At 41.1% G+C, this 22,979-nt stretch overlaps 2 protein-coding genes across 8 annotated transcripts in view; one reads left to right on the plus strand and one right to left on the minus strand.

The window, feature by feature from the left end:
* The window catches only part of SPTSSA (serine palmitoyltransferase small subunit A), a 975,882-nt gene that overhangs the window by 565,082 nt on the left and 387,821 nt on the right, over positions 1-22,979 (plus strand). The window lies entirely within an intron of this gene.
* The window catches only part of NPAS3 (neuronal PAS domain protein 3), an 813,063-nt gene that overhangs the window by 53,699 nt on the left and 736,385 nt on the right, over positions 1-22,979 (minus strand). For all 6 annotated transcript variants that reach the window (XM_081830630.1, XM_081830629.1, XM_081830627.1 and 3 more), the window contains one exon: positions 11,535-11,653. In XM_081830630.1, coding sequence (XP_081686756.1) covers positions 11,535-11,653 — 119 coding nt within the window. The remainder of the gene's footprint in view (positions 1-11,534; positions 11,654-22,979) is intronic.

Below are 22,979 nucleotides of genomic sequence, written 5' to 3' on the forward strand. Positions count from 1 at the left end.
TTCCAGTGGGAAGAGAGGAAAAAAAATACTGTTTCAAAGGGAAGATAGCTTATAACCAAAACAACAATTCAAGAATAAGAATGCTTTCCATTTCCATGATACCTTCCTTTGAAGGATTTGACAATTATAATATTGTTAATTCCATTCAGCATTAAAGAACATTTACCTAGGACTCAACCTGCAGGGCTATTTCAGGTAGGTTAAAAATTGCAGTTCCTTTCAACTGGAAACTTACAACCATTTCAGACAACGCTGACAGAGATGTTCATCATTAAACCAATTGTAAAAAAAAAAAAAATTAAAGGGGAAGATAGATGAGTCTAATAAGAACATAAAATGTGTGTTATGTGGCATAAAAAGAGGGGTGAGTACATATTGTGTTGAGTTGAGTAAAGAAAAACAATTTGTCACTGCTCATGGAATAAGGCAAGAGAGTTACTCTCAAAGCACCATTTTATTCTTGTGTTCAACTTGGGATCTCACTTGATTGCTCAGTGTAGTCTATTCGTAGTGTCTACAGATGACAAGGTACAAAAGTTCATCTAAGAATTACAGAACCTTCCCCAGACCTCTTCTCCCTTGTGGCAAGGATTTGGTTAAATGTTTCCCTGAATATTTCAGGTTCTCAAACCAGCACTGGCTATGAGTCAATATGGCAGCTCTTGGTAACTCTGGGTGGCCTTTGTGAGAACTTCCTGGCAGCTTTAACTGCTCTCTTCCCAGGAATGAAGCTGCTCCAGATTAGGCAGACTTTTCTATTCCATTCCACCCGAGAGTCCCAAGGGGCTTTCACCCTATTGTAGAGAGTAGAGCTAGAGGGGATGCAATCTCAACCAGCAAATGACTAAAGAACACTGCAGGCAAATCCAATTGTTTCCTTTGTTTCCACCAAGGAAACAGGAGCCCAGAATAATCAGTCTATTTGTCCAATGTTGCATAGCAAGCAAACAGCAATGTGCTGGCGTGGGATGAAATTTTCTGACACCCCTCACCAGGTGTGCCCCTAGTAAGCCACTCTGTTTTCATGACTTCTACAAGGAGTCATGAGTTTGAAGGACATTTGACAAGGGGCTGTTGAGGACTGTTAAATATATTCAGAACTACCAAGTAATAATCAAGTGACTCTTGATTGTGCTTCCAGAGTTCTAGCCACTAGAATTGGGTACAAGTGGGGTACAAGTTAAATACATGTTGATTTTTAAAAAACTGAATACGAGAGCATGAAAAAGATGTCATAGAATATGTCAACCATGAATACAGCCTTTTTAAAAGAAAAAGGAAGAAACCTTCAGCTTGTCTTCCTGGCAATAGGGCCTGGAAACTCAAAAAGTGATATAATTCCAGTGGCTTCATATTCTCATCTCTAAATCCCCTTTAAAGGAACTAGCACCATGACCCAAAGAAGCAATATATTCTAGCCTTCATACAAATAATGACCGGTATTTACAAGTTCATTCATTTTTAAACAAATGTTTATTGAATTCCTATTATGTCACCGAAACTCTTGTGGGAGCTTAAAGCTTACACTGTGATGGGGAGACAAATTATATACAGATAAATTTATGACATTGTGTTAAGTGCTATGAAGAACAATAAGGCAGCAGGATAAAGCAGATGATGGGGTACAGAAGGTGTGCTTGAGCTATTTTAGATGGGGTGCTGAGGGAAGCAACACTGGGGCAGAAATCTGAATGAAATGCAGGTGTGACCCATGGGAATATCTGAGGACAACCTATACTCCAGGGAGAATAAAAAGAAGGTACAGAAGCCCTGCTGAAATGGAGGTGTAAATACTGCTATCGGTCCAGCAATAGCTTATACGGATTGGTTCTCTAAACCATTTCCAGCAATGATGCTTCCAATATGGTAACCTGGAGATATCCATTGTCCACTGGTAGTTCAGAAGACCCCCACACCCACAGTAGCAGAAGGTTGAGAAATGCTAGTACAGATGATTCTTTTGTTTAAGTAAGAGTCTTGTAACTCAAAGCACTTTGCAAGGGCCATTCTTTTAGTCTGATGGTGGAGGGCATTCATAGAGCGATAGGAAAGATGGGACTAGTTCTTTGTCCCCCAGGAAGTCACAACATGAGAAGACAGAAACTCCAGAATCCTGGCTATTTTCCCTTATTTGGAATGAGGCAACACAATTCCTTCTAGAATGTTGTATAGTAGCTCTGAGGTGCAGGTTGGGTTCAAGCCACAGCAGTAGTTTTCCTTCCCCTGAGGGTTCAATTTATGTGTATGCAGATACTTTAACCAAACCACAGAGCCTTATGGACTACAGGAGCCTAGAATCTCCATTTATCCCAGAGATCAACAACATCAAATTGGCCCTTCCTCTACTTTACTTCTTGCATTAAAGGGCTATATTAGTCTTGCCATGAGGCTAAATCAATTCCAAGGAAAACCATGTGGTATGTGCTTCTTTTGTTAAAGGGACAGATGACGTATTTCAGTCATATTTTGTCTCTTAAAATCAAATCAATATTCAGGACACTTAATCAGGGAGAAATTTCCCAGAAATAAATGCATTTTCTATATTCAGAAGAAATCATTTATTATTCCAGAGCTCATATAACTTCCAGGAGATAATCCGAAATATTATTGATGACTTACTATTTTCCACAGTTACAGGTGCATGAGCAGAAGTTAAGATTTTGGACTGTCTAGATCAACGCACAGTACAAGTTCCATAAACATTAAACCTCACATCTGGACATGTATTGCATGCTTACTATGGGGTCAGGCATTGCGATAGTACTTTCTCTCTATCATGTCACTTTATTTTACAGTACCTTCACGAAGGAGGTTCTACTGGGACTTTCCAAGAGAAGGAACAGATGCTTAAAAAAGTTAAACAATTTACTTAAAGAGTCAGAAATGACAGGACTAAGTCCAAATCCCCGACTGTCTGACATCATAGCCTCTGTGCTTAATCACCATCCAGTAGGGCGGTTTTCAAGTAACGGAGGTCAAACAGAGTAAGGTATTTAGAAGCCCCTGAAATCTGTACAGAGTGACACATCTGCTACTTCAGACCACTGGAGCAAGAGGTGACTTTAGGGAAACAGCAATGGAGGGCCTTGGCTGGTGCTGTTAGGGCATTTCTCACATCGAGTGCTGGGTCCAAAAAGCGATCGGCTGTGTTTGCATTGACTTCTTAGTTCTTCAGATTATATCTTTTTTTCCTTTTAAAACTTTTTCATTGGGTCAAAATCTCGTAATAAGGAGATTATATTTTAAAAAATTATCAGATTGAGAATACATTTATAGGGACATTGATGATAATTCTGAAGGGCATTAGTTCAAGACATTAGATACAGAAAGGGTTGTTAATTTCTGCATCAAAGATTTCATTTTGAAAATGGTCATCACTTTCATTATTCTTAGCTACCAAAGGCTCAGAAAGCCAACCTGGAAAGATCTCGCATTAGTCAAAGATGGGATGCTCTTACTTCTCCTGCCTTCTTTCTAAAATCCGTATGATGAAATATGAAGTACCTGTAAGTTAGCAACGTACTTGGGCTGCAGTTATTGACATACTTAGAATTTACAGTCGCTTCACAGAATGGCTAGTGATTATGCCTCTAGTTGGTAAAATAGCTAGCTGATTAGTCCCGGCAGAAATGACATATCCCAAGCTAGAACTACTGTCATGCCTTGGTAATGGGAAATAAATTCTTTAAGGTCAGAAACAATGTCAGTTGTATTTAAAATGACACTGGAATCCACATTGTAATGGACAATTGTGCAGAGGTGAGCAGGGAGTAAAAAGAGATAATAGGATTTTAAAAATTTGATTTTATTGGTTCTCTCCTCTATTTGCATTTTTCATCAGGATAACCTCCGCCTGTAAGTTCTACCCTGGACATTTTTTTCTCCTTCAATTTGTTCTGGGTGTCTGGGTTGATTGAAAGGCAATAAATGTGTAGTCTTTGGAAGCCTGAATGGGTTGACAGAATTTTTGGTCTCTCTGAAAAGTCATCTATTGATTTGACAAGACAGTTACATTTTGTGCAGTTTGGAATACTGTAGTCATCATTTCAAAACAACACAAAGCCAAAGCAAAGGCTTCAGGAGAAGTACCGATATGTCTGGACATCTAGAACATCTCTGAATCTCAGATTGGGGAAAACATCCAGATGGCACCTAGTCTGTCCACAATTGACTAGGAGGAGGAGGACTCCTAATTGATAAGTTTAGTGTATGCTCTTAGACATCTCCAGAGAAGGACCACTACCACATTGTCCCTCACATTAGTGCTAGGCTTACCTCTAAGATATACTTCTTCTGGTACCATTAAAATTAACTGCATACAGTTACCCTCTTGGGCAAAGAGACCTCCTTATAATAACACTTCATTTATTTTTAGCCATCTTTGAGAAATCATGGAGTTGTATAGGAAGGCAGGATATCAGCAATATTGGTCTAATTTTCAGAAAGATAGAGCCTCAAAATGTTAATATCCAGAAAAATATTCTTTAAAGATGACTTAATAGAAAGAAAATGGTAAATCGCCAAATGCCAATATGAAGTCAGGATGAATGGGTGATGTTAAAATGACTCAATTTTTTGTTTTCTGAAAGGAATCCTCAACTGGTGGTCCAAGGGAACGTTGTGGATGTGGTACATTCTGATTTTAGTAAGGCACTAGTAAAGATGAACAATATCCTGGCAGGCAAGATAAAGGAATGTGAGCCAGATCACAGTATGGTCATTGGGTTTATAGGTATTCCAATGGTCACATCTAAAAGACACAGATGTTAAGTAGCAGGGTCTCTAGTGATGTGTTAGATGGTTCGGTACTGTCAGCATTTTCATTGCTATCACGGAAAAAAAGAGAACGTGCAATTTAATTCAACTAACATGTCTTGAGTGGCAACAACATGCAGGGTACTGTGCTGAGGAAAGAGGAAAGAAAGTAGAATAAGAAATCACCCGGTATCCAATGTGGTATATTGGAAAGAAGAAGGCATTTGAATCAGAAGATCTGGATATTTCTCTGTTTCATTATTTACCATCTATGTGACCTTAGACAAGTCAATTCATATTTCTGTGCCTCAGTTTAACCTATCTTCAAGTTGGGAAAATAGGGATAATTACCTAAAAGAACTATTGTGAGTTTCATATGAAATTATATGACAGTACTTCATAAAAAGGAGAGAAGATGCTTAGTTGAGCATGTGCTATCTCACTTGACCTGTAGGAAACTTCTTCAGGTTATATATTATTATAACTTCATTTTACAGGTGAGAAAACTGAGGCACAGAGAGCTTAAATAAAATCTTAATGCTATTCTAGCACAGAGGAGGAGGGAATAGGTGCATCAAGGAAGATGAAAAAAGAAGCGATATTTGAGTGGTGCCATATTGGTTGTGTAAGAATTTTGCAGGTCCAAGTGTGGCAGAAAGGCATTTGAGGAAAAGAAAAGGCATGGTCAAAAGCATAGCAGTGTGAATGTGCAGATATACTTCAGGAAAGATAAATGGACAGATTTTGCTAGACCATTGGTAATAATAGCTCCAGGAAAGAATGATGGAGACGGTGGTAGAAAAGGTAAGCTAGGACCAGTTTCTTGATCATGTTGACACTAGGAACCACTGACGACTTAGGAGCAGATACAAAGTAAAGATCACTGAGGCTTTGGGAAGATATTCCAGGGAGAAGGGTGCAGAATGGAATGGAGAAGCAAAATTTTCTGGGAGGTAATTTGGGAATTTCTCTCAAGAGATCCAGAGACAGGCTTTAAGCTAGAGTATCACAAATAGAGGTAGGTGGATTCAACCAGTTTTGGTGGCACATTGAAGGGGCAGGTGATCAAGAGAGAGAGGTTGATATCTTAGTTATTGTGAATTTTATCAGCAAAGCAAACCAAGAACTAAAATTCCAGATGATTGAACTTGTGAGTAATAATTCCCTTCTAGTTTGCTATCATCTTGAGAGTTGTCAATATACACATTCAATTAAGAATACATTGCATAAAAAAAAAGAACAGATGGTGACAGAACCCCCCCCCCCCAAAAGAATACATTACATATGAAAAGCCTTCAACTTTAAAATTGATCTAGCTCTGATTTTGACATTGAAATCCTGGTGATGCAACTTGCACACCTAAATGAATAGGAGGAAAAGGAGGCCCATTTACCACTGAAAATAACTCTTCACTACAGATGTCATTCTTTAATATTAGGTATCATTTTTATAAAAAATGTTTTCTGAGAAATACCTTTTCAGAAGATTATCTCTATCTGCATAAGGGGGTCAAAATGTAAATCTAGGTTTTGTACTTTTGCAGTCTAGGAGTTGATGTTTTTTGCAAGAGGACTTCAATATGTATTAACACAAAATGAATAAATGGCAAGGAGAAATGAGTAGGAAGGAAGAGGCTATTGTAATTTTGGTGAAATACAGTCTGGAAGCTGTACTCATTTGGTTTTTTAGTAAGTACACCAAAGATGTCCTCCTACTAAATAAGGTTCTGTAACCTAAGATCACTGGGTTCACCTCAGGGATTCAAGAACTTCCTGATGCAAAATGAATTTACCTTGGGAGAGGCTCTACAGATTTAATCAAATCATTAATGGGATTTATGACACCCCAAATAAAACAAATTACTAGGAAAATTAGGGGAGTGCCTTTTCCAACAGAACAGATAGAACCATGAACTTGAAAAAAATGAACAAGTTCTAATTTAAAAGGCATCTCTGTGTTTAGGGAAGGTAAAGAAGAATTTGCTTTAGCTAATTAGCACACTCTCATTTTTTGCTTTTGTTACCTCCTGTCTAAATACAGGTATTCTTAGAGCTGAGGTACATCGGCAGTCCTAATAAGCTAATGAACCTACAAATTATTTTCTCTATTACCTAAGCTTTCTGACTCTTTATATCATAACGAGCCCAGACTGGTTACAGAAATCATTTAGTTGGACACTTAGCTACAGGCAAATCCATACCCAAATCATCCCAGATGGGGACTGTTTTTTTTTGTTGTTGTTGTTGTTTGTTTTGGGAAGAATCGGGAGTGCCCCCTTGCTCCCTCAGTAATCTGTTCCTATATGTCCTAGCAGGACCCCTTGGCATGGGAGGGTTTTCACCTCTGCGGTGAGTTGAGAGACATTCTCAGCGTTCTATAAACATGACAGAGATTTTCTCTCTTTGTCTCTGTTTCCCAGCCCAGGATGCTCCGCTCTGCAGTCTGAGTTAGGACATCATCATGTGTGTGGATAAAAACTCCAGAAATGACAGTGGTGCTGGTGGGCATTTAAGAGTAGATTAGAAAACTGACAGTCCCAGGCTAACAGAAACTATCCTCCAAAGACAGGAGCTAAGGAGGCGACCCAATTAGTCTTTACTTCTCTAATTTCCCTGATTACATATCTCCTTTTACCCCCTGTGCTATACCTAGTAAGTTCCCCCAGACATAGACCTAATCAAGAAGGCAGAATATTGATGCAATGCAATTTAAAGGAGAGCTGTGTTACGCTAAGATATGTGGCCAACAATGGGACCCAAACAAGAAGAAACCCCTGAGGCATAAAAAGTGGCTGGTCCAGATAACGTGCTACTGTGGATTTCAAAGCAAATGAGGACAGAGACAAGTGAATGTCAGCTCACGGCTGGGAAACTTCATTGGCAAGAGGGCAACTTTCCCGGGGCCCGGGGCGTGCAAGCAACAGCAACTTATACCACACTCTCTACTTGAATTTGCGGAATCAGAGTAGCACTTCTTTGGCTAGAGTTCTTGGTCGTGGGTTCCTGGGTGGGTGTTAAAAATCCCTAGAAAGGAAGGTAAATCCCTGCAAATCTCCATAAAGGAAGGCTGTGGGACATGCTGAGCCACAAGAGAAGGTCTTAAACAGGCCAGAGATTTTTCTTTTAAAAAAATTGAGATGAACTTTCTGTATGTTGAGGTCCAGCTCATGCTGAGCTCTTCTTTGGACTCCATCTGCTAAGCAGTGAAGCAGAGGGTGGAGAGGGCAGACTCTGGAGCCTAACTGCCTGGTCAGTCTTGCCTCTTCAGTAGCTACTTAAGAGCTATGTGAACGCAGGCAAAGTACTAAGCCCATTAGAGCTCAGCTTCACCACAGGCAAAATGGGCACAACGATGGTATGTAAAATTTGAAGAATGCCTGGCACAGAGGAAGGTTTTTTTTTTTAATGTTTTATTTATTTATTCATGAGAGTCAGAGAGACAGAGAGGCAGAGGCAGAGGGAGAAGCAGGCTCCCCGCCTAGCAGGGAGCCCGATGCGGGACTCGATCCCAGGACCCTGGGATCATGACCTGAGCCGAAGGCAGACGCTTAACCATCTGAGCCACCCAGGCGCCCACAGAGGAAGTTTTTAAACATTGTATGGGTTAGATCAAATAAGTATGAAGTGTTGGGCAGAGTACCTGTCAGAGAGTCAATGTTCGACAGGTCTTACTTTTGCCGGCATTATTACTGTCAGTGATAATAACAACATTAAAGAAAGAGTGGCAGCTAAGGTGATGGACAAGGTCAGAAAAGTGTATGTGCCAAGGTCACAGGAAAAATGGGGAGAAGTATCGTGGCCTGCACTGGGCATGGCTTAACATGTTGGAGCTTTACGGAAAAAGAAAGCAGCAAACAATGGTGATAAATTAAGAGGAATATTGGGAGTGTGTGGTGAAATTATCATTGCTGTTTCTTTTTATTTGTGCTTATTGTGTGGTGGTGGGGTGATTACCAGTTTTATTTGAATGTTTTATAAGCTGTTAGATTTATTTACTGAGAACGAACAGATAAATAGGGATGTTATTCAGCTGTGTCATGTCATGGGCTCCCATCAGCTCTTCCACTGACTTGCAGACAAGGTTAATTAAGGAGGCAAGGGCATCGTGGAGGAGGAGGGGTAGAACTGGATCTGTAGGACGATTCATCTCATTGGGGGAAGAGTAGATGAATCAACTCTCGTGTTCGCAGTCCTGGGGAGGGAGGTAAGGTATTGGATGGAGACTTTCGTGATGTCTTCAGAAAGACATACCAGCAGGATACGTCAGAGGAGTATGATCGCCTCAACATTCTAGGATTTGACGGAAATAGGAATAACTCCTCTTTTCTAATCCTGGATGTTCACGATTGTACTTTTTCATATTTTGTTTCTCGAGGGTGCCTTCTTACAGCAAGGTGTCTTTAATCCTAAGCCCAAGGAGGTCTGCCAACACTGTTCTTCCACGTTTCCGTGGTGGTCTGTTCTCATTTACCACTCATAGGTGACATGTCACCTCCTCAGGGAGACCTTCTATGACTTTCCTATCTCAAGTGGCACCCCCCCGCCCCAGCCACCCTCACATAATCTTGCTTTACTCTCAGCATAGTAGTGTAGCCTAATGGTTCAGTGCACGGGGTGTAAGACCAGGCTCCCAGAGTTCAAACCCCAGCTCTGTCCCTTCAATGTGTGAAGCTGGGTATTCTAATTAAACCCAGCCTTAGTTTCTTCACCTGTAAAGTGGAAACAATGAGCACTTTTTTCTTCTGGGACTGTTGTGAGGGCTAATGCATGCATTCCACACCATGCCCAGCATATTGTAATATGTCTACTACAGTAGTCCCTATTGTTTTGGACTTCATTGCTGTCTGATATCACCTTCTTCATTTATTGCTATTGACTGTCTCCCACTGTTGAATCTAAGTACCACGAAAGCATGGACTTTTTATTGTTTAATGCTGGGTTACAGGATCTAGAACAGGCTCCAGAGTAGGAACTCAAGAGAAATTCATTGAATGAATAATCTATTAATATTGAAGAAATGAGCTTGTCCAATTTCAGGCCACACAGCAAAAGCAGCTGTCCTGAGCTGACTGAATGACAACACAGAAAGGACGCAAGCTCTTTGCTAGGGGTCTCTTGCCTAGACTGAAATACAAACTATTTCTCTACTTGGACAGCCCACTTTTTTTGTAGATTCAAAATTGTGCAGGACTTTATGATCTCTCATTGGTCATGTGAAAGCAGTAGTTTTTTATTCAAAAAATTAAATTAATGATACTGAAGTATACTAAATATTGCTTTGTCAAACTATACTTCACCTCCCCCACCCTTCCTCCCTCCTGAGACATGCCCCCTACAAACCAGTAAAAACCACTAAAAATGATGAATGAACACGGACAGACAGAACACAGGTGAAAGGAAGCCCTACGGATCCTAAAAACTGGAAGGCCAAGACTGCTACCATTTGCTTCCATTACAATGATTCTAACCACTCTACCTACAGTTTGCTTCCAGAATTCCAAACTTGCTCCTGCTACACACTCTGTAACTCATAAATGTCTTGGGTTCAGTAAGGCAGGAAAAATCAAAATAATCCGAAGGATAGAGTCGGGATTTTTTCCTCCACCATATCCCTTTGTAACGGGCCTCTGTAGGGTAAAGCTCCTGCAGGCGGAGCTGCCTGGTGCCTCTCCTTTGCTTCAAACCCTGTTAAAGGTTAAGCATGTTCCACATGTGCCCTTCAGACGGGTAGGACAGCTAAAGGTCGTTCATGGAAGGGCCTGCTTCCCTACCTCCTTCCTTTTTCTCTCTGAAGAATTCATGTCAAAGAAAGTACCCGACTCTGACTCTGGCAGCCGCTGGTTTCTGATGACTTATATATGGTTTTTAAGCGCAATGCTAATGACTCTTAAGCATCCCTGACAATGCTACAGTAACCCTAAAGAACTGAGCTATCAGGCGCTCTCAACTCGAAAACTGGAAAAGGTTATGCCGGCCACATCTCTCGTACATTCGGTTGCTGCGTGTCCTCCCGCATTTAGTAAATATTGTTTGGGAGACCGGTTAGTGTGTTGTAAAATTGATAAGATTCAGGTTGCCAAAGGCATTTCATAAATTTCATAGGTCTTAATTTATGTTGCTATAGTAACTGAAATGTTAGAATTCCCCGAGATTAGGAGGCTTTTGTATCCTTACCCTTAAAATGATAATAATGTAGATTATGACTCCAGACGTGGTCTTTGCTGTTGTGGGGAAACATGTGCTTTGTATGTTGAGTATTCTGTGGATGCTAAGGTATGATTGAATGTGCAATATTTGTAATTTCAACCAAGATTCCTGACGCCCAACCTGATTTTCTTATTTGCATATATGAGTCTTGGTGGCCAAGAGGTTAGTAAAATGGACAGTCTTTCTCTAAAGAGAAAGGGGGAATTTGAAGGGAGAAGCGGAATTCTTACAAGTAGCCGTTCTAGAATGCTCATCTTAAGGACTGATATGAATTTGGTTCACCTACCCCATCAAAGGGAATTTCTAGTAAGTGCTGAAGACCTTGGTGCATTATTAACAAGTGTTTTAAGAAAAGACACTCTATTGAGGGATTTAGTGCCTCAGCAACATCTGAAGTGAGAATGAGAGGTGTAATGAAGCCCGTACCTTGAGACAGGAAAATAACTAAGAACCCGATGGGCAGCTCAAGGTCACAGGCGTTAATTATATGGACCCAAAGCAGCTGGGAAACTGGATGCAAATGACCTAGGATTGACCTGAGAGAAATATGTCCCTTCCCAGAGCCCAGCTTACCTTATATCCTGATGATTTGATGTGCACGCCGCGTTTGGTCAGAGTAGATTTCATTCGGATGAAAAAGGAACGCTCAAGGGTGTTGTCAGTGGTTAGCAGACTGGGGCTGGTTGACTCCACTGAAGAATACAAAAATATATACACACATGATTTAGATGTCTACACAGCCCCTCACAGCTACTGCTCAGGTGCAATCCTTGAGTTCACTAAAAATAAATGACTGATGGGTGCTAAGAGTGTAGTAATCAATTTACCTCATTTAGAAAATGTTTACTTTGCAGAAAATAAAAAAGAAAAATTAATGAATCCAAAGTAACTCCATTCCAGTTTCTGACAGAAGCTTTTCAGGCCTCTTAACTTCCAGCAGCTCGCCAAGTAGGGTCTAAAGTAAGTAAGGGCAGCACACCTCGAGACTTGGCAGGTGTACATGCACGGAATAGTCATGAGAAAGGAAGACACCATAGATGTAAGGAATCAACCAAGACTGAGGCAGACAGGCTGCTGATGAAGAGTACAATCACTTGCTCTTCGTTCTCCCTGCAAATCCCTTCTTGTAACATTTGCCCCCTGGGCAGTTCTGAGGACCATGAAACTGTATCCTGGCCGGGATCCTTGCCCTCCTGAGTTGGTCTCCTTTGTTGTGGGGAATAAGAAAGCATAGAGTCAGGCGCCTGGGTGGCTCAGTCGGTTAAGCGACTGCCTTCGGCTCAGGTCATGATCCTGGAGTCCCGGGATTGAGTCCCGCATCGGGCTCCCTGCTCAGCAGGGGGTCTGCTTCTCCCTCTGACCCTCCCCCCTCTCATGTGCTCCCTCTCTCCTCTCATCCTCTCTCTCAAATAAATAAATAAAAAATCTTTAAAAAAAAAAAAAAGAAAGCATAGAGTCTTCTCAATTGACTCATGATAGAGGGCTGAGAGTGGGATGTATAGACAGAAAGGAATAAAAACCACCAACAATATCAACTGTCCACGGCTGTTTCTAATGGCAGCTTGCCCTCTGCCCCCATCGGAACAGGATATTAACAAATAATAGTCTTCTCTCTTAAGCAAGACAGTTACTCTTTCCCTTCATACACTTTGAGACTAAGTGGAACACTTCTTTACTTCTGAAACTTAAAATGGTAGTGTGCAGTCTTGTTGATCTAAAAACACCTTTCGGCAAACAGGCCACACGGCCACATAACATGGCCACATCTTCTAAGGGATTTTGTCAGTTTAAGTGTTTTCCTGCAAAGAAATTAATTTTGGCATTTTTAAGCCTAATCGATACTGTCTAATTTTGCTCTTCTAGAATAGTACTCTAAAGTTTAAAGAATTTTTCTGAGTCTAAAATTAAAAAAAAATATGTCCAACAACAAACAGGCTTTGTTTTGAGAAGCCTAGCACTAATTTTCTCAGGGGTGGATGTATAGAAATCTGTGTCACAAAGGGACTTGTAAGAATTAAGCATATATGAAAATAGTTATTATAACACAAAGAAAAATAGGAAAAACAAGCTTTTGAACTTTAAGAAACGTATTCCATCTATTTCTAAGGGAAAGAAATGCCTATTTTTTACATGAAATTTGATGCTCAGATGAAAGAATAGAAGCTATTCTATTCTATCCTATAATAACAGAAACCTTACTGTTTGTGGACTATAGCTTTTCTTGTATCATTCCTGTCTAACTAAGACTGTATTTTCCTATGTTTGTGGCACTTCTGTTCTCGGGAGAGGGAGCCACTGACAAGTGTCCCTTTCTTATGTGTTTCTCTTAAGATTTTCTTTTCTTTCTTTCTTTTTTTTTTTTTTTTTGTTTTAGAGAGCATGGATCTGATGTCATTTTAAATGTACAGCTTTTTATCACTCGAGGGAAAAGCAGAGCCATGTTATATTTAGTACTTTCATTTCTTCTGATTAAATATGAATTACTATGAAATTTTTCTCATCATCTAACACGCCATAATACGCCAACAGCTTTTTAATACACTATATAAGCACAAACTTCTGCTCTAAGAGTTTAATTTGCCCCTCTAATCCAATCACATCAACCTTATTTCTCTTATCAGAGATTCCCATTTTGAATTAAATGAGCTCATTAGTTTTAATCAAAAGCAGAGAGATCAAAACTTAAACGTAAATGCTTTAGATCAGAACTGTCAGTCAGCCGTGCAGTTCTATTTTACTAAAACACAACATCAGAGACCCTTAGAACCAATTTTTTTCTCGTAAGGGATGCCGAGAGCTTGAAGATGCTATATCCTTTATTTATTTTTTTTCCCTCCCTTTCCCAAGGACAGATTATACATTTAAGGTTAGACTTCATTTATAGCAGTTTTTCATCCTGGTGGAAATGGAAAAGTATGCCAATCTACTGTTGTCCCTTTCACATTTATTGGCACTGGTCCTCAGAGACTTGAACTAACAGGAAGCCATCAGAATCCACACCACAAACTCGGCCTTAAAAATTCAGCTCTGTGCAGCAAGATCGTGTTTGCAATAGCTGAGGAAAAATGAAACTTCCCGCAGAAGTGAGATGTATGTTAGGGCCAGGGTGCTGGGGTACCCTGACCCCAGGAGGAAGGAACTGGCTCACTCCAGAAGAGTGAATAATTCAGGCATCATTAGAAACTATTGTTTTCAGGACGTAAAATTGCAGAGTACAACACTTCGTGGGCACGGCAGAGACCGCAGCACGGCTGCTTCCCACTGGGTGACAAGCTTTGTCTGAGCTGTGGGGGCCGAACATGGCGTCCTGCGCTGACTGAGGCCCTGCACACAGCACCCCCCCAACCCCCCGTGTGTTACAACGGCAATTGCCTAAACATACAGGGGTGGCGGTAATTAAACCCAGGACAACTGGTGTGAGAGGAATGCTAAGGTCAGGTTTTACTCCGTTGACACTGAGATTTAAGATCTAAACTGGTCTTCAAGCTTTATTTCCAACCATGGGGGAATGGGGAATTGGGCAGAAAGTGAGGGGGCAACTTAGACCAGAGTTTGATTTCTGATAAAGATTTCCCTTTTCATTCCGTATGACTTTCTAGTTCTGAGGACGGGGCAGGAGTAACATGGCACTCTGTCCCTTTCAAAGGGACACGTAACAAACCCGTTGGCAGCACACACTGGCCTTGGCCGTGCTTCCTCCAAGGGCTAGCAAATACACGCTGGTTATCCCATTCTGACAATGGCGTCTCTCATGTGAAAGATGAGTTATCCGCAGGTGACAGGTAAGAGCAGCAGCTTTCCAAGAGAAGCTTTCTGAGCGTCTCAGGTGAGAAGCACGATTTTGATGAAGGTTCTGTGGGGAGAGAGCATGGCCTTGGTGATGTGCAGCATGTCTGTGGCATTGAATAGAGAGTGTGTGTGTACACGTGCATGCAGATATGGATGTGTGTCTATGGGGGGGTGAAGAGGACAGCGTGGCGAGAGAGGTGTCCTTAAGACTGGTGCCCTATAAAGACGGTGGGACCAGTCAACATCAAAGAAGCATTTTAGAGTGCTTTCTAGAGATCAGATGCTTTCCTGTCAGCTTTTTGAGGCAGGCCATGATTGCTGCATGCTCTGATAAGAAATTTGGGATTCAGAGAAGCTCTATCCGGTGCCGGAGACAGAGGAGAAATTCATGGGTAAAACTGGATTAAGTGGTCAAAGCCCAGATAGGGCCAGTTTTGACCCATGAATTATAAACGAGGAGCTGGAAAACAAAACACAAACGAGACCCACACAACTCAAAGTTAGATAAAGAAATATACTCTCTTTTGCTGAATCTCAAGGGCCTCAACTTTTTAATAAATCTAAATTATCTCAGCTCTTGAAATGTCAGTTTTTGCATATTTTGTAAAATTTACAGAACAATTTATAGCAAAGTTGTAATAATTTTTATGTTGGCAAATGCCACCATAACGTGAAATCGTATCCGCGTTATTTCACATTTGTTTATGAATCCCTGACTAGCATTGTAGTTGCTGCTTCCTTATTACTATGTAGGGGCAGGAGGTGAGGGGGGAGTTGGAGGAGGAAGAGGAGGTAGCTGAGAACCAGCTAGTTTTACTGGCTAATCCTAGGGCCAGGTCCCCCTGAACACTTTCAGTATTCTTTCCAGGGTCTCTGTAAATAGAGGAGGCCCCAGCATAAAGAAGGTCTTTCTTTCTCATACACTACAAATGTTTTCAGTGCAACCTCATGTCAGAACTCTCCAGCTGCCACCAAATCCTGATGTAGTAGGGAAGGAAAAGAAAAATTAAGTTTTGAGAAAACGAGGTTGCTCCTCAACTGTGAACAAAGTATTTTTCCTTTTGAAGGGGAAGTGGATTGGGCTATGTTGCTAACATATGAAGTTAAATATACTCTTTTCCTATTTCATTGCCTAAATGAATCTTCCCTTTTTCAGAGGTTCTGTACACACAGGACAAACCAAAGTGCAAATAACCAAAATGACTTTCACAAGACAAGGGAAGACATGTTGGTTCATTTTGCAATTGCCTCGATGAAGCCAAATTGTTTCATTGTCATATTCTGTTAGCTTTGTTAGATACTGATGTATTTTAGGACTTTAGAATGAGTATGTGACAAGCGATTTCTTTCCTTACAAAAGTTTTCCTGCGCTTCCTCAGCCACCTGGAAGTTATCTACGGTCATATGGCTTTCCGTGGTCAAGGAAATGTGAGCCGAAGTCGTGTGTCGCTTTCAGGTGGAATCTTCAAAAAGAGCCAGTGTCTTACTAGAAAGAGGTCCTCTCTCTTTCCTCTGCCATGGTGACTATCGACATTGCAGATGGTGCCTGCTCTATCAGCCTGGGTCTTGGAATGAAGACAGTGTGGGACAGAACCCACAGCTGACCCTCACAGAAATAAATTTTTGTTATAATTTCAGAATGGTTTTTTATGACAGCCTAACTTAGCCCATACTGATGGGATACAAATACTCTATCTTTATTATATGATGAGAGTCTGTGTTGTCCAAGCCTTCCAGCTAGTCACTGGCGGCACACAGACACGACATATGTTTGTCTGACTCCAGAGGTCATGATGTGGCCAAATACTGTTGTTATAGTTATTTATATCCTCATTTTATCTCTTATGCTAGGTATTCCAGGGCATCAAGGCTGACACAGGTCTAATCTGCATCCCCTTTACCACCTACCATGGTTCCTTGTTTCCCAGAGCAAAAATTATACATACATGCACCTAAATACATATATGATTTACATATGTCTAATATATTCAAGAGCTAATATTCATTAAACGTTGACTTCAATGTAAAAAGATCTTCCCAACCTAGTTTCCCAATAGTAGGACAAACATGGCAAGTAAATCTTGTCTCACAGATGGTATCCCGGCAGATTAATGTTTACCCAGGATGACAAGTGGGGTCATTTAAAAATGCCAAAATTGTTCGATATTCCTCCTTCCAAAAGGCAGAGTCTATTTTCTCTCCCCTTGAGTGTAGACTTGGTGACTTACTTCTAATAAATAGCACATGGTGGAATTGGCGGGATATGACTCAGTCACGGCAGGGAGAGTGGCTTCTTTTTTGCTCTCTCCTGGGTCATTCCCTCTGATGGAAGCCATCTGCCATGCTGTGAGGACACTTGCACAACCTGGTGGAGAGGCCAGCGTCACAAGGAACGGAGGCTTCCTAGTGAGTCATGGTCACACGAGTGAGCTTAGAAGTGGACCCTCCTGCCCCAGTCAAGTCTTCAGATGACTATGCTTTGACTGATATTTTCATCGTAACCTCAGGAAAGACCCTGAGCTAGAACTACTCAGATTAACTGCTACTGGATTCCTGACCCATAGAAAATATGTGAGATAGCTTTAAGCAAAATATTTGGGGTGATTTGTTACACAACGATAACTGACCATAATATCCACATTGACCCTCTTTTTGGAAAAATTACAGCCTTGTCTCGGCATGTGACAACAACATGGGTAAAACTCCTGTAACAGTGAGAAGGAACGCACTGCCCAAGGTGCCAGTAGCCAGTGAATTCACATACGCAAGAAACACTACCTGCAATGCTGATTTTTGTAAGCAGAGTTTATGTTTTCAAAGGTAAATGCTCAATTGATTTTTTAAAATGTGCGATTTGTAAAAGGTGCTATCAACACTGTCATCTACAAGATTGGGAGATCTGGAAAGGCAGGCCTGATGTCTTGCTTGTCTCTTGTTATATCTATTCCCTGCTCTCCTCCTGCTTCCCTTATCCCCTGTCCCACACCCCGGGACCCGCAAGTGCCCACGATGGTGTTTCACATAAGTTGTCACTCAGTGTGCGTGCGGAATAAACTAACAGTCAGATGCTTTCTTTTAAGAATTATTATCCCCTTTACCCCTGCCATGCCATGCTCACAGAACACCTTGGCCCAAGACTTGGTGTTTTGTTGTTGTTTGTTTGTTTTTGGGGTCAGGGAATCATATGACTTCTCCTTGTATTCATCTCTAAGGCAGCATGTTCTGCAAAAGGTTACTTTGAGTCATGGACCAGTGGTTTGGTAGTTAAAAAAGGATGGGTCTGATTTCCCCCAGAATTAGAGAATACTTTGTTCTCTTTTGGAGAGTTGGCCTCCATCTCACTGGCCTGTCCTTTACCACGTGCCGGGCAACTCTGCAGGGGAGGACAGGCTTCAGTAGACTAGCCTGAGATCCTTGGCCACGGGGGCAAGGCAGTGCCCACCATTTTCTGTGAACACATGGTGCACCACCCTTTGGATGTCATGCAAATGCAGTTCCAGCCAGGGCGCTCTGGCTCAGCACTCAGCCCCTATCAGCTTCGGGGCTTGCTCTGGAGTACGACAAAAAAAAAAACAAAAAACAAAAAACAAAAACAAACCCAAAAAACCCCTCCAAAAACCCCCCCACAAAAAACAAAAAACAAAACCAAAAAACCCCCCTGAATTTATTTAAGCCTCATTAAGGCTGATTCCTGCTCCCACTCAGTTGTGAGTCTTCAGCTTTGTTTAGAAACTTGTGAATCATTAACTGAAACTCTAGAGCATAGCTGTGAAAATAATTGTGGTTCAATAATGATGTAATAAACTTTTTTCAAAGTCACATTAAGAATAATCCGCCAAAAAAAAAAAAGGAGAAAAATAATAATCTGCCAACCATGCCACCTGTCAGCACACACTCTCTGGCAGTGTCTGCCTGCCCGGGATGAGAATCATAATGCATAAGGTTGCCTTTCAGGTTTCCTGTGCCTGGCAGGGGTTGCCGCTTGGTGAGGCTGTCCCCTGAGGGGGAGGACAGCATTCAGACAGCACCTGCAGCTCCGCACTTGGTGTGTGGATGACACCACTCTGGGCGAAGAGACACAGTGTCAGAGTCAAGCTGCTACCAGTGGGTGTTTCTGTACACAGCTACTAAGCCACAGGAAAGTTCAAGGGGAAAATCCGGGTAGTGTAAAGATAGCCTTTGAGAGTACATGACATCCAACGTGACCCATTCTGCTGCAGGCTCTGCACTCCCAAGAACATGCCATATGAATACTGCAAGCAAGTGTTTTAAATCTTATTGGAGATGCCCTATAAATGTTGCCACTTGAGGGATCTATTCTGGGAGAGAAATATGGCATGTCCTCCCAGGATGCCGTTGGATTCCATTACCAATATTGCGTATGGGATCGAGTGTGGCAATGCTTTTATCACGACTATAAAGTGGTTATGAGCCAATTCCTCATATAAAACATAGTAACATTGAGGCTTTCCCCCCCTTTTCTGTTTCTTTCTTTTATTTCCTTCCTTTCTTTTCTCTCTTTTCCTTTTTTTTTTTAAACAACAAACATGATGTCAGACAAAGGGCATCAGGACTTGGTCTTTTGTAGTACAAAACAAAATAACAATACGTAAACACCTTTGTGAAGGCAGCTCAAAACCCCATGTTTTCTATTAAAAAGTCATGTTCAATCTTCACTGTTGATAGAACCGAATAGCTAACACAGAGAACATTGTATATCAGAAAGGTCAATAGTTATTATGAGCTACAAATATATTTTTTTCCATCCTTCAGGCTGTTTAGCGCATATCACAGCATGAGCAGCTGTCTTCTTTAATGCTTTTAAAATTAGAATCCCAAAGAGGAAGAAAAAATTATGGTTGCAATGATTGCTCTTTGCTTTTGTAAGTTTACTTTAATATACTATTTTATATACATGAATCTTCCATGCAGCCTATCCATGGGGCAGGCGCCGGTTGCCAGGACCGAGTTGAACTGCCATGTTTATTTTCTTAGCATTCTGGCCAAATCTCCATTTCGGGAGCAGATGTTGTCGACATACTATATTTTAAAAAGGAGTTATATAGCGGAGTCTGGCTACAGAGGCGCTTGCAAACACACACATATGCATTCTGCTTTTTCACTGCTTTAAAGCTCTGTGACTAACTACAACAATGCCATGTGATGAGAAACAGCTATATGCAGCCCTGGCTGAAAAATCGGGTGGTGGTTTGAGCCATTGATACACAAACTCTCTCTCTTCAAGTGCAGGCCTATGGACTGGGAGCACACCTCTTCAGGTTTTAAAGGTTGATCTTTTGCCTGTCCCTAGAACTTTCTGCCCTTACTCAACACATGACCCTAAAAGACAAGATGAGGTTTTAAAGTAGCACATGTAAGCACTTGTCAGATGTTTTAATATAGCGCACTTAGTCTTTGTTCAGTTATTTAAATACTTACTGAGTATCTACAATGAGCTGGAGCCATTTGTAAATGTAAGTGCTTACATTTTGGAGAAGGGGACATAGGCAGTAACTTCTGGCGGTGATGAATGCTATAAAGAAGTGCAATGCGGAGTGAGGGGCTGGAGAGCGAGGGGGTGATGGTTGGTTGGGTGGATGCAGGGGCCTCACTGATGGGAGGGCTTTGGAGAAGACCTGAAGTCACGTTGATAAGTGGGTGAAGATACCACGCACACCTCACGTTGTAACTTTAGGACTTCGGACTGGTAAAAGGCTTTATAGAAAACTATTATTTGGATAGGTATGTACTAGTGACCAATTCTAGATGTTACCTTTTGCGCTTTTTTTTTTTTTTTGGTCCAAAATTAAAATAAGTGCTATACTAAAGACAGATAATTTAACATGTAGGAAACTGAGGGAGGAGTTAATGGACATAATCATCCAGAGCGTTCAGTGCCTCCCAGATGTACCTACCGGTATTGTCCATTGTTTGGGCAACTCCAGAGGGAGGAGCTTCAGGACAGAAGGGGGAGAAAGACTGAGTAAATAAATAAATGACCTTCTTCTCTTTGGTGAGTTTTGGTAATGAAAATAAAGAGACCTGAGCATGTTTACTGATCAAGAAGGTGTATACACTGGAAATGGTAATTGAAGAATTTAAATCTTAAGGGACATTTAATCAGTGACTGAGAAAGCCTCTGAAATGAGGGAGAAGGAAAAAAAGGAGGATGTGAGAGAGAAAAGAGAGAGGGGGGAGACAGAGAGGAGTATGATGGGAATGGCCTTGAACAACTTAATTTCAGTAGAGGACACGGGAGAAGGAGAGGATTTTGAAAGTGAAAGCAGCTACCTAGCAGCCCAAGTGGGCAAAGCAACTAGGACTGATAGAAAATAAGTAATAAGACTGCACAGTGGCTGGAAGTTGCTTAATTTTAAGAGCACTAATTTTCTAGGGTACCCTAATAACAACGCTTTGTGGTCTTTCGAGGTAATGCTCAGGATCATGAACTTCTCCCAGGGATGGGAGCTGGCACAGTGGGAATAAAAAAAGTCCGTAGAGTGAGGGATTGCCAAGGGTTAAAAACGAGCAAGTGAAAGTGACAGAGTGATGGGCTGGGGAAGAGAAAAGGGTGATGGGGCAGCGGGGTGGTGACCTGGGGGAGGCAGCCAGGAAGGGGGCTTTGTTCAGAAAGGATTTGTGAAAATCCTGTTGATGGCTTTTAGATAAGTTTATGTTCTCTCTCTCTCGATTCTGTGTTCACAGGAAAGTTGGAAAATATGAAAGAGTAAACCAGAAAATAAAAAATTATCTCTATAACCTTAACACTCAGTTACAGTCACTATTAAAACTAATGTTTTGTTGCACTCTTATTTACTATTTATTTATATACTTATTTCACAGTTGGGACCATACCTGTGTCTCCTGCATTTTTTAATGTCAGTCATAGCTCAGTGTGTGATAATAGTAGTATTATTAGACACCGCTCGGGGAATAAAAGGATATGGGGGCTCTTGGTGGCAAATCAGCTTAAAAAAAAAAACAAATCAGAAATGAGAGTATCTGCATTTGCCCGTATGAGTATCACTTCAAACATACTCTTTTTACATGGCTATGTAATGTTCCATTGCTTGGTGACAAATTTCTTTGAAATTAATCTTGCTTCAACTTTCTTATTATGTCTTAGGGTGGATTTCTAGAAGTAGTATTACTAGGTCAAAGAACATGAGCTTTCTTTTTTTTTCATAGATTTTTTTTTTTTATTCATTTGAGACACAGAGATACAGAGAGAGAGAGCATGAGCAGCGGCAGGGGGAGAGGCAGAGGGAGAGGGAGAAGCAGGCTCCCCACTGAGCCAGGAGCCGGATAGGGCTCCATCCCAGGACCCTGGGATCATGTCCCGAGCCGAAGGCAGACGCTTAACCATCTGAGCCACCCAGGCGCCCCATCTTTTTTTTTTTTTTTCTTAAAAAAGCTAATGTGTACAAATTGATTCTGTGTACCACTTTGCAGAAAAGTTATGCTTTATCAATTTACATATTATCAACAGTGTTTGATGGTGTTCATATTGATTGCCCTCTTAAAATATTTGTTCTCACTTGATAAAAAAACATTAAATTAGCAGAAGATTCAGAGAAGATACTTTACTGGGGTCTTCCTGAAAAGCAGTATGTAAAAACATCTCACATGTTTAATTTGCATCTCTATTTCTAATGAAGATGAACGATGTTTTAATCCATATTTATTGGCCATGTGAATCTTTTTCAGTGAATCCTACATTTATGTCCTCTGTTTTCCACTAGAGTTTTTAGTATCTTTCATATCAATTTGAATGAGATAGTTACCTTTATTAAGGATATTATATTTTTTAAATACTTACTTATTTTAGAGAGGGGGTGAGGGCAGAGGGAGAGAGAGAGTCTTAAGCAGACTCCGTGCTGAGCACAGAGCCCAACAGAGCTCGATCCCATGACCCTGAGATCAAGACCTGAGCCGAAACCAAGAGTCAGATGCTTAACCAATGGCGCCACCCAGGTGCCCCAAGGATATTATTTTTGACATACTTCTTGTAAATATTTTCCCATTTGTTTGCCTTTCCTGTTTGTAATGTGCCCTGATACATGTTTTTAAATTTTATATCGAGAAGTCTATATGTTTTTTCCTTTGTGACTTCTTTTTGTTACACTTCTATCTTAGAAAGGTTTTCTCCTTTTTTTACACAGATGTTGGGCATATTAAGAATGAAGCATGGTTAAAAGTCAAGGCATGGCTCTGCCAATGGGTGGCTAA

This window comes from Leptonychotes weddellii, chromosome 9 (assembly GCF_054177405.1).
Source record: "Leptonychotes weddellii isolate Sample4059 chromosome 9, ASM5417740v2, whole genome shotgun sequence".
Taxonomy (NCBI): Eukaryota; Metazoa; Chordata; class Mammalia; order Carnivora; family Phocidae; genus Leptonychotes; species Leptonychotes weddellii.